At 38.3% G+C, this 16204-nt stretch overlaps 1 protein-coding gene across 1 annotated transcript in view; it reads right to left on the bottom strand.

Annotated features, from left to right (window-relative positions):
* Positions 1-368: 368 nt before the first annotated feature.
* LOC103261770 (ankyrin repeat and SOCS box protein 3-like) overlaps positions 369-16204 on the bottom strand; it is a gene marked incomplete at its 5' end in the record, with an annotated part of 39396 nt that continues 23560 nt past the window's right edge. The window contains one exon of the mRNA XM_008059347.2: positions 369-740. Coding sequence (XP_008057538.1) covers positions 535-740 — 206 coding nt within the window. The remainder of the gene's footprint in view (positions 741-16204) is intronic.

Below are 16204 nucleotides of genomic sequence, written 5' to 3'. Positions count from 1 at the left end.
CTGAATTCAGAGATGAAAATGAAATATAAGATGAAAAACTTGTTCTTTTATAAACGTAAGAAATATTCAACCCCAACTAAAATAATAATTACAATAATAGTAAGAGATTAAACACTACAGCTATATACACTTCCAGCGAAGGTTGATACACTCCATTCTGAGCTCCTAGGACCAGATAAACAGGAATCATAGATGGAAACATACCACTAGAAGCAGCATCATAGTTCATTATCATAGATGGAAACATACCACTAGAAGCAGCATCATAGTTCATTAGCAGAAAAAAGCAGAAAATGGTCAGGTAAATAAATATTACAACATAAAATGTACTGGTGGATAAAACAGCAATAAGTGAGGTTTACAATTTGTTTTTTACTGGGAAACCCAGTTGTAAACATTCACATTAAACTACTGTCCCCCAAAACCTAACCAAGCACACAAACAAAAATCATCTTTTGTAACTATAAAATCATGAATAATTTGTACTTCACAGCTCTTCTGTCTTGGTAGTTTCAGAGAAAGAAATGAGCTATGTTAAGTTGCTTCACTGATTTCTTTATCTTGATTAGCTGCTGCTTCTGGAACCTCATTCATTCTCAGAACATCTGCATAGAGCAAATAATTATGCAGGCTTCTGGGAAGTGGCAACTGACAAATAAAACTGTCAGATCGTAGGTGTTCTGGTTTCAGACTGGACCGAATTTCCAAACGACAAAGATGGGTAAGAGATGGAACAGAGGCTGGAGAAACAAACAAAAAAAAGCAAGGTGAAACAGTTTTAAACAGAAAGTAATAACAGTACATTAAGGTAAATGCCTCTTTTCTTTTTCCTAGTTCTGTGTAATAAAATAATAACTTTGAAAAACGATTACTTTGAGCTACAATGACCACAGTAAACCTTATTTATTCTTTTCTACAGCCTTCACCTGGCTCCTTTTCCTTCAGTTGCTGGTCACACATTTAAAGTCAGGGCCACAAACACTAAACGTTCAAATTCTAAATATCTGACAATACCAGATGGAACTTAAGGAAGAGATGGATTAACTTTAGAAATGACAGAAGCTCAGAGTAGTAAATGCTACACCCCTTATTCTGTTTCATTACAAATGGTTTTCAGATCTACCACATCAAGCAAATGGATGGGTAGCTCATACATTTTCCTCTTTTTATCTGTGACATAGAATGAAATTTTACAATTGGCACCAAGGGAAAGGGAGTATTTATTGAGTGTCTTCTATTCCAATGCCCATGCACTTCACAGATATTCTCTTTTTATCTTCATCAACCCTATGAGGTGCACAATTCATGCTTATAGAGATAAGAAAATAAAGGCTTAAGTAACTTTCCAAAAGTCACAAAGCTAGTAAGTTGCAGGGCCAGGATTCAAACACAGATTCATTTGACCCCAAAGCCTGTGTGCATGTGTGTATGTGTGTGTGTGTGTGTGTGTGTGTGTGTGTGTGTGTGTGTGTGTGTATTTGCCAAAGCCATGCCGCCAAAAGCTAATTACCAATGAAAGAATAATCCACATGCAAATAATTAAGAACCGTATAATAGTAGTTTGATTTTCCAATATGGAAAATGTTAACTAAAGAGGCTAATGTCCATGAAAACTGAGAGTACTAAAACAGCTAGTGCTTTTATGTGAATCAAACCTAAAGCCTTTTGTTAGTACAAGAAATCTTTTATAAATCCCTGTGAAATGTAACAATGATTAACAGCCCAGGATCAGAGCATCAAAGACAAGCACTATCAAGAGCACAGAACAGTTAGTTTGATTCCAAGTCTAGGGTTCTTTAAACTCTAATATCCAAGGTCTGAGACAAATTAATTCTCTAACTTCTTCAATATCTTCCAAACAATTAAAGCTAACTCATCTTAAATTTTAGTTTATTACTTTAAGTTTATTTTGCTTGTTCTGAGTTTACAAAATCACTCAAACCGGTGTTTCAAAATGCCAGGTAACAAAGCAAAACAGTTTCTTGATTTTGTACATAAAAGCTGAGTCTAAGGATAAAGCGAGCATTTTCTTAAACTGTAAGTCAAAGGCTCCCTATTATAAATAATAATATCATAGTATCTACAGTATGTAGCACATTTATTCCAAAAGTACTCATGCACATATTACTTAAAGTTTACCCTTTTGCTTTTTGTTTGAGTCAGTCAAGAGTCTCACTCTGTTGCCCAAGTTAGAGTGCAGTGACATAATCTCAGCTACCACAGCCTGGACTTACTGGACTTCAAGTGATCCTTCCGCTTCAGCCTCATGAATAGCTGGGACTACAGGCATGCACCATCATGCCCAGCTAATTTATTTATTTATTGTAGAAATGAGGTCTCACCATGATGCCCAGGCTGGTCTCAAACTCCTGGGCTCAGGCAATTATCTCACCTCTGCCTCCCAAAGTGCTGGGATCACAGGCATGAGCCACTGCATCTGGTCCCTTTTTTATAAACTTAAAGGAGAACCACTGTACTCACTTTAAAGACAGGAAAACACAGGTAGAGGGAGCACTAGAGGAATTATCAGGGAGACACGGAGAGCAATCCCCACTGGAACCACTACAGTTTTCCAAAGGTGTAAGTAGGGTGACTAATCAGGAACAGTAATTGGTCAGTTAATAGGAAGTCACCTAAAACAGGTGACCAAAACCATACATACTTTTAACATTCTAGTTTTAAATGTATACATGAACCACATCTGTAATAAATGCATCAACTATGGTTTGCAGTTTCACTTTTTAAAAAAAATATTATTTTGGTTCATTTTAATGGTCATTTTTTCATTTAAAGATATCCTTATAAACATGATGGCATTTCAGAAACGCACAACTTATAAAATTACCACGTGCCCCTGTTAATATTTTGACATCCTTTCCTGTACACGTCCTTTGTATATATTAGCATTTTGAATTTATATTAACATAATATATCTGAATACATTCACATATATACATATCATTGTTAGTTTTTACCAAAACAAAATAATGCAATAATATTCTGCAACTCACTAACTTCTCCAAACAACATTTTGTGGGCCTCCATCTACGTCAATTCACATAAGATTGCATCTGTTACTGAAATGGCTGCATACTATTACTGTATACGGTGGGCTCCAATCTGTTTATCTAAACTCTTGACAACAGCCGTTTCTGTAGAGATGAGGTCTCGCTGCCCAGGCGGGTCTCGAACCCATGGGCTCAGGCAATCCACTCATCTCAGCCTCCCAAAGGCGCGGGATTACAGGCTGAGCCACCGAGCCCAGCTCACCTTTTTTTTTTTGACTCAGGGTCTCACTCTGTCACCCAAGCAGGAGTGCTGTGACACAAGCATGGCTTACCACAGCCTCAACCTCCTAGGTTCAGGCAATCTTTTCACCTTAGCTGGTACTTCAGGCCCAAACTACCGTGCCTGGCTACTTTTCTATATTTCTTTTGGTAGAGACAAGGTCTCACTATGTTGCCTAGGCTGGTCTTGACTCAAGTGATCTTACTGCTGCAGTCTCCCAAAGTGTTGGGATTACAGGCACGGGTCACTGTACAGTTTCACTTTTTTTTGAGTTGGAGTCTCACTTCATTGCCCAGGCTAGAGTGCAGTGGCACGCTCATGGCCACCCCAGCGTTGACCTGCTGGGCTCAGGTGATCCTTCTGCCTCAGCCTTTCAAGTAGCCGGAACTACAGGCGTGCGCTACTATACCCGGCTGATTTTTTTTTATTTACTGTAGAGACGAGGTCTCGCCAAGTTGCCCAGGTTGGACTCGAATCCATGGGCTCAGGTAATCCACTCACCTTGGCCACCCAAAGTGCTAGGATTACAGGCTAAACTACCTCAGCCTCCTGGCTTTTTTTTTTTTTTGAGACAGTGTCCATTCTGTTGCCCATGCTGAAGTGCAGTGACACGACCAATGCTCATGGCCAACTCTACCTCTTGGGCTCAAGAAATTCTTCCACATCAACCTTCTGAGTAGCTGGGACTACAGTCATGTACCACCACACCTGACTAATTTTTTTATTTTTTATAAAGATGGGATTTGCTATATTGCTCAGGCTAGTCTCAAACTCCTGGCCTCAAGCAACCCTCCCAGTTTCTCAAAGTGCTGGGATTACAGGTATGAGCCACTGCACCTGGTCTATAGCATGGATTTAAAAGACACGTGTAAAGCAAGGTGAGTGCATATTCTCTCCATATCTTTCAGTTGTCTCACTCACATCTATTTCGATATCCATTTCTGTTCAGTGCTCATCCTTATCTAGTCTTTTTAAAGCACTTTCCTTTCACACTTATAATTCACTGGCTTATGCAATTTGCAATTAAATTATTTAACCACCATAATACAAATGCAATACAAGTTTCAGAAATAAACAAAACTGCTTCTTGATAAGCACACACCTCAGCTGGTAGAACAAAAGCATGTTGGCATTCTAGAGAGTAGCCTACCAGTTGCAAACCCTGAGCATGCCATTGGGCACAATCAGAGGGAACTAATAGAGAAAATAACAAGGCTGGTTAATCCAGTGTGTGTTTTAAAGTGAAGTTGGTTAAGAGAATTTCCACTTATACTAAGACTTTCACATCTATCTGTTAAACTGAAATTCTTCAATCTGCACGGCCATGTTAATGTGGTTACTTTTCAAACACCCAGAAGGAAAATAAAAAATGGTTGTGCAACCTGGCGGAGAGCAGCTCACTTGAGGATGAGGGATCCTAAACGCCACTCCAGCTTCTTTGCTGGACAGACTGCGTTGGTGGAAACCCGTCGGGCTGACTGGGAAAGAGTTCCTCTGTCTGACCCAAAGTCTGCTGCAGTGCTGACCAGTCTTTCCAGGTTACATGACTATACCACTGGAGCCCTATCTTGAAAGCTTAATAATGCTAGCATGTGTGTAGATGCTTACCCATTTGTGATCAAGTCTAACTGGACCAGTACACATTTATTATGGGAAGCTTCAGTGACTTCAGCCACTGTGACATTCAAACACCAACAATATAGCTATTAACTAGATCCACATAATCTGACTGCAAGTCTAGGATTCTTGAAGCTGAGATAAGACCCAAATAATTCTAACATCTTTCAGCCACTGAAACATGATAGTTCCATTTAATAACAAGAGAAAGAGTATAGTTACTTCTGATGTCGGTTCAAATTTTAATTGCACCATTTTGGTTTTCCTCCTGAGAGCACAATAGATCACTGGCCTAATGAACAATTAGCGGTAAGAACTGTGTTCAACAGAACTAGGGGAGTCTTTCATGTGTAGACTATTAACGCAGACAATAATATGCCTGTCAGTGACATTTTAGTTGAATATGCCAGTGAATACCAAGGGAATTTTATATCCATAAATGCAGTATTTCAAAGCACGCAAAATTCCTATGAAAGTTTTACTGAGACATAGTGTTTCCAGATGTGTTGCCACTGGGCTAAAAGAAGATCAAGCCATGCCTTGAATTTACAATATGAAAACACTACAGAAGGTGTATATAAAATACTTTCATGAAAATCCGCCAAAACTAGATTCTAACTTGCTAAATAAATCTCTATTTTCTAGGAATATGGGCCTGATCATACTTTGAAAATGATGTCTGAAGCCATGTTACATTTTAAGTCATTTTTCTGACCCAACCATTTTCTATTTAATATGTTAAATCCAGTTAATCTATAGATCTATTAGCAGACAAGTAACTTTTAACTTTTCATTTCTATGTAGAATCTCAGTTTTGTTCATTTTGCCATATGTATTGGCATAACAAAATAGAAGGCCACATATTACATGTTTTGTTAAAATCAAAAGCAGACATGTGATCAAAATAAACCACAAAACTCTTAATTCATTATGCTTATCAATGACAACTTCACTATAGCACAAAACTATAGCTACATCACACACACCTACTATGTCTTCCACAACCATTCATCTCTAGCCTGTCCTCATGCCCATGTTCAAGTGATCTATCTGCTTGGATAGTCCTTCTCTAGTTCCTTTACATTATTTTCCACATCAAATGTATTCATTTGACTTCTGAGCCATCTACTACCATTTCCATCATTAATATATTGCTTTTCTGATGGGTGTTTATCTTGTTCCCAATTTTTTCTTAATTTACTTGTATAGTCTCTCTCTCCCACTGATTACAAAAAAAAACCTCTAGAGAAAACAAAAACAAGTACTTGAGGACTCTGAAAGATAAATAATGAACAGATTAGGGCATGAAGTCAAAATTTGGAATGACCAGTATAGTGGCAATGAATGAAGTAAGTAGAAAACGAATGGTCCAGTAATAAAGCCTGTGCCTGACATGTTCTCACTCATAAGCAGACCTTGAACAATTATCAAAATACTATAAGAAAGGGATCGATTGGCAGTAGTAGAAAATTGCCGGAGGGTGGGGGGGAGGAAAGCACACTTTAATAACAAGGGTATCTGTATAATGAACATTTGTATATCTAACCCTGAGTTGTACTCCACATCTTTAAAACAAAAAAGTTAAAGGAAAAATAAATAAATAAATAAACCTGTGCTAGAGTCAAGGAGCCACTATTAACTATCTACAAGACCTTGGGCAAGTCACTTTTCAGTTATCCCTCTATAAAAATGAGAATAATGCCTTATCTATAAAATGGGCGTGACACCTCCCTACATCAAAAGGTTGTTGAGGCCAGGTGTGGTGGCTCACACCTATAATCCCAGAACTTTGGGAGGTCGAGATGAGAGGAGTGCTTGAGCCTGCAGGTTCAAGAACAGGCTGGGCAACTTGGTGAGACCGCATCTCTCCAATAAATACAAAAATTGGCTGGGTGTGGTGGCGCGTGCCTGTAGTTCCAGCTACTTGGAAGGTTGAGGCAGAAGAATCGTCTGAGCCCAGCAGGTCAAGGCTGTGGTGGCCATGAGCATGCCACCCTAGGCAACAGAGTGAGACTCTGACTTAAAAAAAAAAAAAAGTTGTTGATACAGGACAATTTAGGACACAAATGCAAAAGCATTTTATAAGCTGTAAAATACCACACAAATATGAAGTATTATCCACTCTAGTAGTCTCCAAATGTTTTGATTGCACACCTAATCATAAAGTCTTTGAGCACAGAATCCCAATATATGTCTATTTACATATAAATTACATGTATAAAAATAACATGTTTAATGTATTAAACTAACACTATTTGTACTATAAACGACATTGAAAGAATAAATAAAATAAAGACAAATTTTTTTAAATTTCATGTTTTAATTAAAAGTACAAAAGCCCTTAAAATATTAATATTTTAACAAGAACAAGATGAGGACTAAGCTTTACTAACTTAATTCTTAGTGATTTGGCAATTCCAAGGGTAGGTTCTTAGCCCAATTTATTTTAATACTTAGGTTGTAAAGGCTGTAACTGAAAACATATCTTAGAAAAGCAGGTAGATCCAAATGAAAGAAGAACATTGTGGCTTAGCCGAACTAAATTGGGATTCTAGTCTATCCCATCTACCAATTACGAAAAAGTTTTATCAAAATTCATCTGGCTTCCATTTTTCCTAATATCAACCAGTTTATAATCTAATTAGAAAGTTTTGCAATTTTGTTAAATGCACTCAAAACCCGGGGAAACTGTTTCCAAGTATTTTAAGTATGTCAATATAAGAGTTTTTTTAGGTGACACATATTGTTTGGGGTAAGAAAATCACATAACAAAGCTGGACTTGGTGGCTCAGCCTGTAATCCCGTGCCTTTGGGAGGCTGAGGTGAGTGGATTGCCTGAGCCCGTGGGATCGAGACCCACCTGGGCAACTTGGTGAGACCTCATCTCTACAATAAATCAAAATGAGACAGGCGTGGTAGTGCGTGCCTGTAGTTCCAGCTACTTGGAAGGCTGAGGCGGAAGGATCACCAGAGTCCAGCAGGTGGAGGCTGCGGTGGCCGGGAGCGGCCACTGCACTCCAGTCTGGGCGACAGAGTGAGACTCCAACTCAAAAAAAAAAAAAAGAAAGAAAGAAAGAAAATCACGTAGCAATAGAAATATTTCCTAGTGCCTATTTTCAAAGTCATCTCCACATAACAAAATTTTCTTTCAGAAAGCAGTTATTTTCTCACTCAGTTAAAATGTCATCTTTTCCTTAAATCAAACAGAATTTTTAGATAACATGTACTAGGTTGCATAATACTAATAGTTATTTATCACCAAGAGGGAAGAAAGGTCAAGAAACTGGAACAGCTGCATTTTTGTTAAAGAAAAGTACATGTTTCATCTTTAAGTTCAAGAGTCATGTATTGTATCACAAGTTAACGAGCAAACATCTGTATGTATAAACAATAACCATGGTCATTCCCATCTCATTATAAAGTATTGAAAAGACTCTAATATATTTAAAGGTCATGTTTTTAAAAATTATTCCTAATGATACTGCTATGTGCACTTCTGGTTTCAACTCTTTTCCTGTACTTAGCCTGAGTGTTAATGACACAATAAACTCATTTTATGTGTGATGTCATCCACATTACCTTACACTTAGAAAAAGGCAGCCACTCTATCAGTGGTCATTCTTACACAACTTTTCTAAAAAACATTCTATGAAATAAGTCATTACTGTTGCAAATACAGTCATGCACTGCATGACGACATTCTGGTCAACAATCAACTACATACATGATGGTGGTCCCATAAGATTATAATGGAGCTGAAAAATTCCTATAACCTAATGACATCCTAGCTATCATAATAGTGTAGTGTAATTAAATTTGTTATAAATTTGGTGGAGTCTAAGCCTACAGTAGTTACAGTAATGCCCTAGGCCTTCATATTTACTCACCACTCACTCACTGATATCATCCAAAGCAACTTCCAGTCCCGCAAGCATCATTGATACAGATGTACCATTGTTTATCTTTTATATTGCATTTTTACTGTAACTTTTCTATGTTTAAAAACACAAATATTCACCAGTGTGTTACAACTGCCTACAGTGTTCAGTACAGTCACTTGCTGTACAGGTTTGTAGCCTAGGAGCAACAGGCTATACCATCTAGGTTTGTATAAGTACTATAGTGAAAGGATACAACAGGATATTTTGATACACATCTTGAAATACAGTCTATAGTATTTACAGTAATGTTCTAGGCCTTCATATTCACTCATCCCTCAATCACTGACATCATACAAAGCAACTTCCAGGCCTGCAAGCTCCATTCACAGTAAGTGCCCTCACACAGAAGTACCACTGCTTATCTTTACTGTATTTTTCTGTGTCTAGATACACTTACCAATGCATTGCAATTGCCTATGGTATTCAGTACAGTAACTTACTATACAAGATGTAGCTCTACAGTGAAAAGATTAACTTCAGTCAAGCAAATGAATATACCCATCATCTCAAATAGTTACCCTATCTCTGTGTGTGTGTGGTAAGAATACCTAAAATCTACTCTCCTAGCAAATTATCAGTATACAACGCAATGTTATTAACTTAATCCCCATGCTGTACAGTTGCTCTCTAGATTTATCAATCCTGCATAATTGCAACTATTTACCTCTGACCTACACATTTTCTGACTTCCTTCCCTGTAACCTAGGTGGTCGTCATTTTAATCATATAGCATGGCTGGTAAAGAACAGGAGGATGAAGCCGGGCTCGGTGGCTCAGCCTGTAATCCCGCGCCTTTGGGAGGCTGAGGTGAGTGGATTGCCTGAGCCCGCGGGTTCGAGACCTGCCTGGGCAGCGAGACCTCATCTCTACAATAAATCAAAAAATCAGCCGGGCGTGGTAGCGCATGCCTGTAATTCTGGCTACTTGGAAGGCTGAGGTGGAAGGATCACCGGAGTCCAGCAGGTCGAGGCTGCGGTGGCCGGGAGCGGCCACTGCACTCCAGTCTGGGCGACGGAGTGAGACTCCAACTCAAAAAAAAAAAAAAACAAAAACAAAAGAACAGGAGGATGCAGTTCTACAAGTATTTTGTTGGTTCACTTGTGCTTGCACTTCCAGTGGTATCTACACAAAATGCTAAAATAAATAATTTACTTTGAGAAATTTTTTTAAGGCACTTGACTAATTTATAAGAATTAGTTAAGTTACAACTAGATAATATAATGAGCAGTTACACATGAATTACAATCACTGAAGCATACAAGTGTGGCTGAATAGTCAACCCCATGCACACTACTTTGGCAAGCACTGACCTAACCCACATGAACACACAGGTGTAAGGCACTGGGCTGTGTGTGCTAAGTGGGGGTAAAAGTTCAATTTTTTTTTCTTTTTTACTGAGTCGGAGTCTCACTCTGTCGCCCAGACTGGAGTGTAGTGGCATGTTAACAGCCACCACAGCCTTGACCTGCTGGGCTCAGGCGATCTTTCCATCTCAGCCTTCCAAGTAGCTGGAACTGCAGGCACACGCCACCATGCCAGTTAATTCTTTGATTTATTGTAGAGATGAGGTCTCACCAAGTTGTCCAGGTTGATCTAGAACCTGTGGGCTCAGTATCCCAAAGTGCTGGGATTACGGGTGTGAGCTACTGCACCCAGCCAAAAGCTCAATTCTTGCAACTACGATCTTACCACTAGAGACAATGAAAGGCAAACTAATCACTGATGAACAATTACATCTTCCTATTCTCCACTTTTAGGATGCCTCTCTGGAGTCTGGAATATCTGAGGAATATGTAAAATTATCAGTTTAAGCATTTCCCTATGGTTTTCAGATGAAGGAATAAATCATGGTCTCAGAATGTCTCAGAAAATAAAAATCTATTCTCCATTTCCCTAACTTGTTAGGCAACTATAACACAGGAGTTGGAGACAATGAGAGTAATTAAGACCCTCCCAAACCTTTCCATAATGTCCTCTGGAATCCCTATTCTACGAATACTGTACAGAACACTCTCCTCCTTACACCTCTTATCCTCACAGAAGCCTGATTCTCCCAAGAAAATTACTTCCTTGGACAATTTTAAAAATAAAATGTTCTCATCTACCACACCTGTCACATCTGACACAAGGTCAAAGTGGCAACGTTAGCATTCTCAGAGATCTTCTACACCACTTCTGAACCATGCTGTCTTTAAATTCCGACACCACTTCCTGTCCTTTCATACTTTGCTCTCTCTTACTGTCACATCTGCCTTTAACACCATAGATATCTCAGGTCCTCTGACTCCTCTCCATCTAATCTATCAGGTCCCTTCCTTTCTCATTTCTTTTCTTACCTGGACTGGATTCCATGGGCTCATCATTTCAATTACTTTGCTGTATCACTCTCACTGTTCCTCTGCATCTGTTCTAACAATTCCTAGGATCAATTTAACCATTTTCTTCTGCACTCCAATACAGAAAAAGCTAAGTAAGGCTGGGGAAAAAAGATTATATAACCACATGAAAAGATCATCTAGCCCTACCAGGCCCACAGGGTTGCTCGGCAAATCTTTCACTGGTTCCCAATTAGTTTTCCACAGCAACCATTCCAAAACATCAAGTCCCATACCCAACTCACTTCAATCTTCTTCTTAGCAAGACATTATCCCCTACTTCAGAGTAAAAACAAGGTATTTAGGCTCTCTTTTTCTGAGCTTCCCATTCCCAGACTAGAAACTTACCTCTATCCACCCCATCCCTATCTCTTTGTGGAAAGGAAATGGGCCTGAGGCTAATCCCATCTCCATCAGTCTATACAAAATCTCATTACACAAATCATTCCTTTTATCTCTGAATCTTTAATGTTTTTTATACAGAGATCCCCCCGCTTTGATCAAACATGTTCAAGCCTCTCCCGTCTTAAAAAGAAAACACTGCCATGTCCCTGCATCTTTCCCTTGTAGCCACTGTCCTAGTCAAATAACCATGTTCACTTTATTTTTTCATTCACAGATTTTAAATCAGTGTCTGATACACACAACTGACATGTAATTACAGATCCACTCATTAAGGAATTAGTGAATATAAACAACTAAATTTCTGAGTGTCTACCTATAGAAATACTTCCATCATAGCTTTTCTTCACTGCTGGTGGTCCACATTTGAAACTAACTAAAACTATAGACTGAGTGGTTAGAAGTTTTCAAATGAACAGACTATCAGAAGCTAAATCTTCCATCCTACCCACCTTTCCACCTTCAATTTTGGCCACTCTATATAATCATATAAAACCAAGTAGATTATTATTTTTAATATTCCTGATAGTAAATACTTCTTAGCTCATAAATAAAGATCATCAGGATCAAAATTAGATGAACAGTTTTAGGGGTCTACCATAATAATTCTCATGGTTCTCACTGATTATGAGAAAGCATATTTCATAAGAATTGTATTGTCCCTGGGAGCAATTAGGCAGAAGCTGAACTCCCACCATCTAATCTTTAAAAGCTTTTGGATCAACCCAGTAAATCCTGGGTAGTCCCACTGCCTTCCCACCAGGTTATAGGAAACATCTTACGGAGTTAGGCAGAGAAGGGATTTTTATGATAACGTGAAAACTGCTCTTCTGTTTTTAAGGGGTGAGCTCCAAAAGTACAATGCAGTATGAGAGGGAAGTGCCAGTGTTACAAAACCTGATGAGGCTTTCAGCACAGCCAGTATATAGAGGAGGGAGGAAATGGTTAGAAGAGTGTCAGGAAACACATGCTGGGGGGAGATGATCTGAAGCAGAAGAGTCAACACGGTTAAGAGGGGAAGGGGAGGAATGGTAATCAGAAGCTCTTAAAGTCATGGGGAAAACCTTACCAAATCTGTGAGGTGTAGTATTTGGGAAAACAAATATTACTCTATGACACTTAAGGTGTTATAGAAAGAGAAGGCAATTCAGGGACCAGAGTATGAAGAACCATATATGCCTTGCTAGAGTTTGCCTTTTACTCTGAGAGAAATGGGGTTCTATTTTTTTTAAGGAAAATGGTCTATTCAAACTTGTGTCTTATTTAACTGTGATTTTGAGTGATTTTTAGAATGATGCCAGCGGCTGGACACTCAGGAGAATAGTGAAGTAAAAGTAAGGCAGAAATGATCATGGCAATAAACAAAGGCAGCAGAAGGAAAAAAAATAAGAATGAATTTGGAGAATATCTGCGAAGTAGAACTGACAGTACGTGGTACTCTATCAACTATAACTAGTGTTTCTCCAAAAACAGGACCTCCTCATCTACAACGCAGTTGAGCAAGGTCACTAAACTAAGAGACTATTTATCTGCCTTTCCCCCTCCAGAGAAAATGAAGAATGTCACTCCATTTAATTTCCAGTTTTCAGCACATTCTAACCTCCTAACCTTTCTCCTTTGTTACAATTTTGTAGCCTCTTAAGAACCACAAAGAAGTCCATAGGAACATACATGGTATAGAAAGACTATCTTATAAAAAGATATAGATTAAGGCTACTGCCTTTTCATCTAACTGCATCTACTTTGCTTCTCAAGATGAATTCTGCATCAACTTTGAATCTCTATCCAAACATGAACCATGTTACAATGAATTCTCTCCAGAATCACAAACCCCACAAAGCAGATCATACATTTAACATGGAGAAAGGACACTGGCTGACATATTTTACATCATCTAGTTCTTTTTATGTAAGAAACGATGGATCCTAAGAGTCTACAATCTCCAGTACATGCTATGATCCAGAGAAAATGATCTGCTCAGTGGAAGCTTTATCCAGTGCCTCTGGCGCGATCCTCATGAGGAAGTGTCACGTGGAAATGGCTCCAAAAAGGCCATGACAGGTAGATGAGGCAGGAGAAACACAACAGCCAGGTGTGGTGCTACCTTTACAACTTTTACAACCTTTACAACATACCTCCTTATTATCAGAAGGTTCAGCTACCCTCCTCTCTATGAAATGTCACGAAAGAATTCTCTTGACTTGCAATTCTATTTTTTTTTTTTGAGTTGGGATCTCGCTGTCACTCAGACTGGAGGGCAGTGGCACAATCACAGCTTCACCACAGCCTCGAACTCCTGGGCTGAAGAGATCGCTCTTCTCATCTTCCTGGGTAACTGGGACTACAGACGCACCACCACAATGGGATAATGAAGTGCAACTCTTTATAGCTTCATTTCATCGTATTGAGAACCAAGAGGAAACTTGGGTAAAATGAGAGCTTTCAAAATGGGTCAACTCTTCTACTTTTCTTTCACTCAGTTATTTTAATTTTTAAGATTCTAAACTCTGTAATCCAGGCCTACTGTGAGGGAGGGATCATAAAGAAAATGATGGGCATATCTCAAATCAAAGACCATTCACTAACTCTGTATTAACCCCTTAACAACCTCTCACCCCTTGCCAAAACACCCTCCTCATAGCCACAGTTTTATACCTTTTATATATTGGTCACCTTAATCTCTTTCACTCTCAAGGGAGCTGTTGTCCATGTACCTGTAATATGAAATCTTTCCCTCTAGCCTTGTTCAGTTTCTTGAGAAACTGGATGACACTAGTTGTTTCATAATATTTATTTCTTACAGGAATTCAGCTAATGTCCTATAGTCTGACCTTATTACTAGATTTAAAGGCCAGACTTAAGGTTTTTTAGTTTGTTTGTTTTTCTTAATGAGAAATTTATAGTTACCTTAAAATTTTATCAAGATTCCATCTGCCCACTTAAAATTTTTGCCTCATACAGTCTGGATAAACAATTTTAAGTTTCCTTAAAATTTTACTTCATATAGTTTACATATAGTTTACATAGTTCATCATTTTGGAAGACTTGAAGAAAGAGTTGGCAGAAAATCTACTTGGATCCTATTTGGAACCAGTGAGAAATGAATAAACTACTTCCCTGTGGGGAATATCTTTTAAATGGCTGCAATAATTTTAATAGGAAAATACCAAATGAACTAACTTACAAATATAACTTGAATGTCTTGAAGAAAGAATAAACCTAGAGAGATTTTAATTCACTTGCTTGTAATAATAACACTGTAATCTCTACTATACTTATCATTTTCTTGTTCCCTACTACCTTTAAAGTGATATCTGAGATTCAGAAAATACTTCCCTCTGTTCCAAACAGGATATGGCTGTTCCAGGAGCCTTCTTGCACACATCTCCAATGCAGTAGATACATGGGAAGAGTGAGATGGGCTTTCAAACACTGGTGACCTAGAACTTAAAACAAACTTAAAAATTCTTAAAAACAGTGTTTTAATTGCTCTAAAGCAATAATTTCTCCTCTCAGCTTACCAGCAGATGGCTGATAACTTCAAAACAACTTTAACAGCAAATGTGGGTATATGTCATTGGGTATCTAGTTTAACAAGGATTTCCCCACAAAAATAAGAAACTTGGTATAGTAAGAAGCTGTGTGAAGCTAAAAATCATAAGTGGGCAAATGAAACCCAGTTAAAATTTCAAGTTAACTATAAATTTCTTATTTAAAAAAAAACACCTAAATCTTGCTTTTAAATCTAGTAATAAGGGCAGAATGCAGGACAGTGTGTTAAGCAAGACATAAATCTGCTGAAGTTGTAGTTGGGATTGTTTATCCAGGCTGTGTGAAGCAACCTTAGCAGATTCACATCAACTACAATATGGCTAATGTTTAGGAAGTTGAAAGCTTCCCACTCAACAAATAAAAGATCCTGTATCCAACTTTTAAAAATGACAGGCAATTATTGATTGGATTCTGAATAGTAATGCCTCATCCAGATGAATAGCATCCAGAGGAATTGCCTCTAAAGTTAAGAATCACCATAAATAGCTCTGATTCTCACTAAATATTTAGCTTTATTAACTCTATGGGCATGGCCCCCATGGCAAGACACAATGCACAATTTATCTTGTATTTTTTAAAAGGCCCCCTATTACTCTACTCCCTACCAAACTTAGAGATCTTTTAGCTTATTGAACATTTTATTTAAAAACTGTAAACCAGGGCTTTACAGATCAATCCTTAAAATAAGGAGCAGGTGGGCTTTAGTTGAACTATGGCACCATATAAATACTCATTATCAAGTATACTATTTCATTTTTTGTAGCTTTTATCGACCTTTCCTTGGTCACTGACTATAGGATAAGGTCTGGTTATGGGCTAACTCAGTTATAGGCTAGGTAGTGCTGTGAAAACAAATAAATCCTAAACATCAGTGTCTTAACACAGGTTTATTTCCTGCTCATGCAAAATCCTCTGCAGGTCAGGTGATTCTCCTTAAGTGACACTGGAGTGTTTCAGGTTACATCCATCTTTCACATCCATCTTGTGTCACTGCCATCTCGAACACGGCTTTCAAATTTCCTCAGCAAG

The sequence above is a fragment of the Carlito syrichta genome, unplaced genomic scaffold (genome assembly GCF_000164805.1).
Source record: "Carlito syrichta isolate Samal-C Ts95f unplaced genomic scaffold, Tarsius_syrichta-2.0.1 Scaffold304001, whole genome shotgun sequence".
Taxonomy (NCBI): domain Eukaryota; kingdom Metazoa; phylum Chordata; class Mammalia; order Primates; family Tarsiidae; genus Carlito; species Carlito syrichta.
The sequence above is the reverse complement of the archived record's forward strand: the minus strand, read 5'-3'. Positions and strand labels throughout refer to the sequence as shown.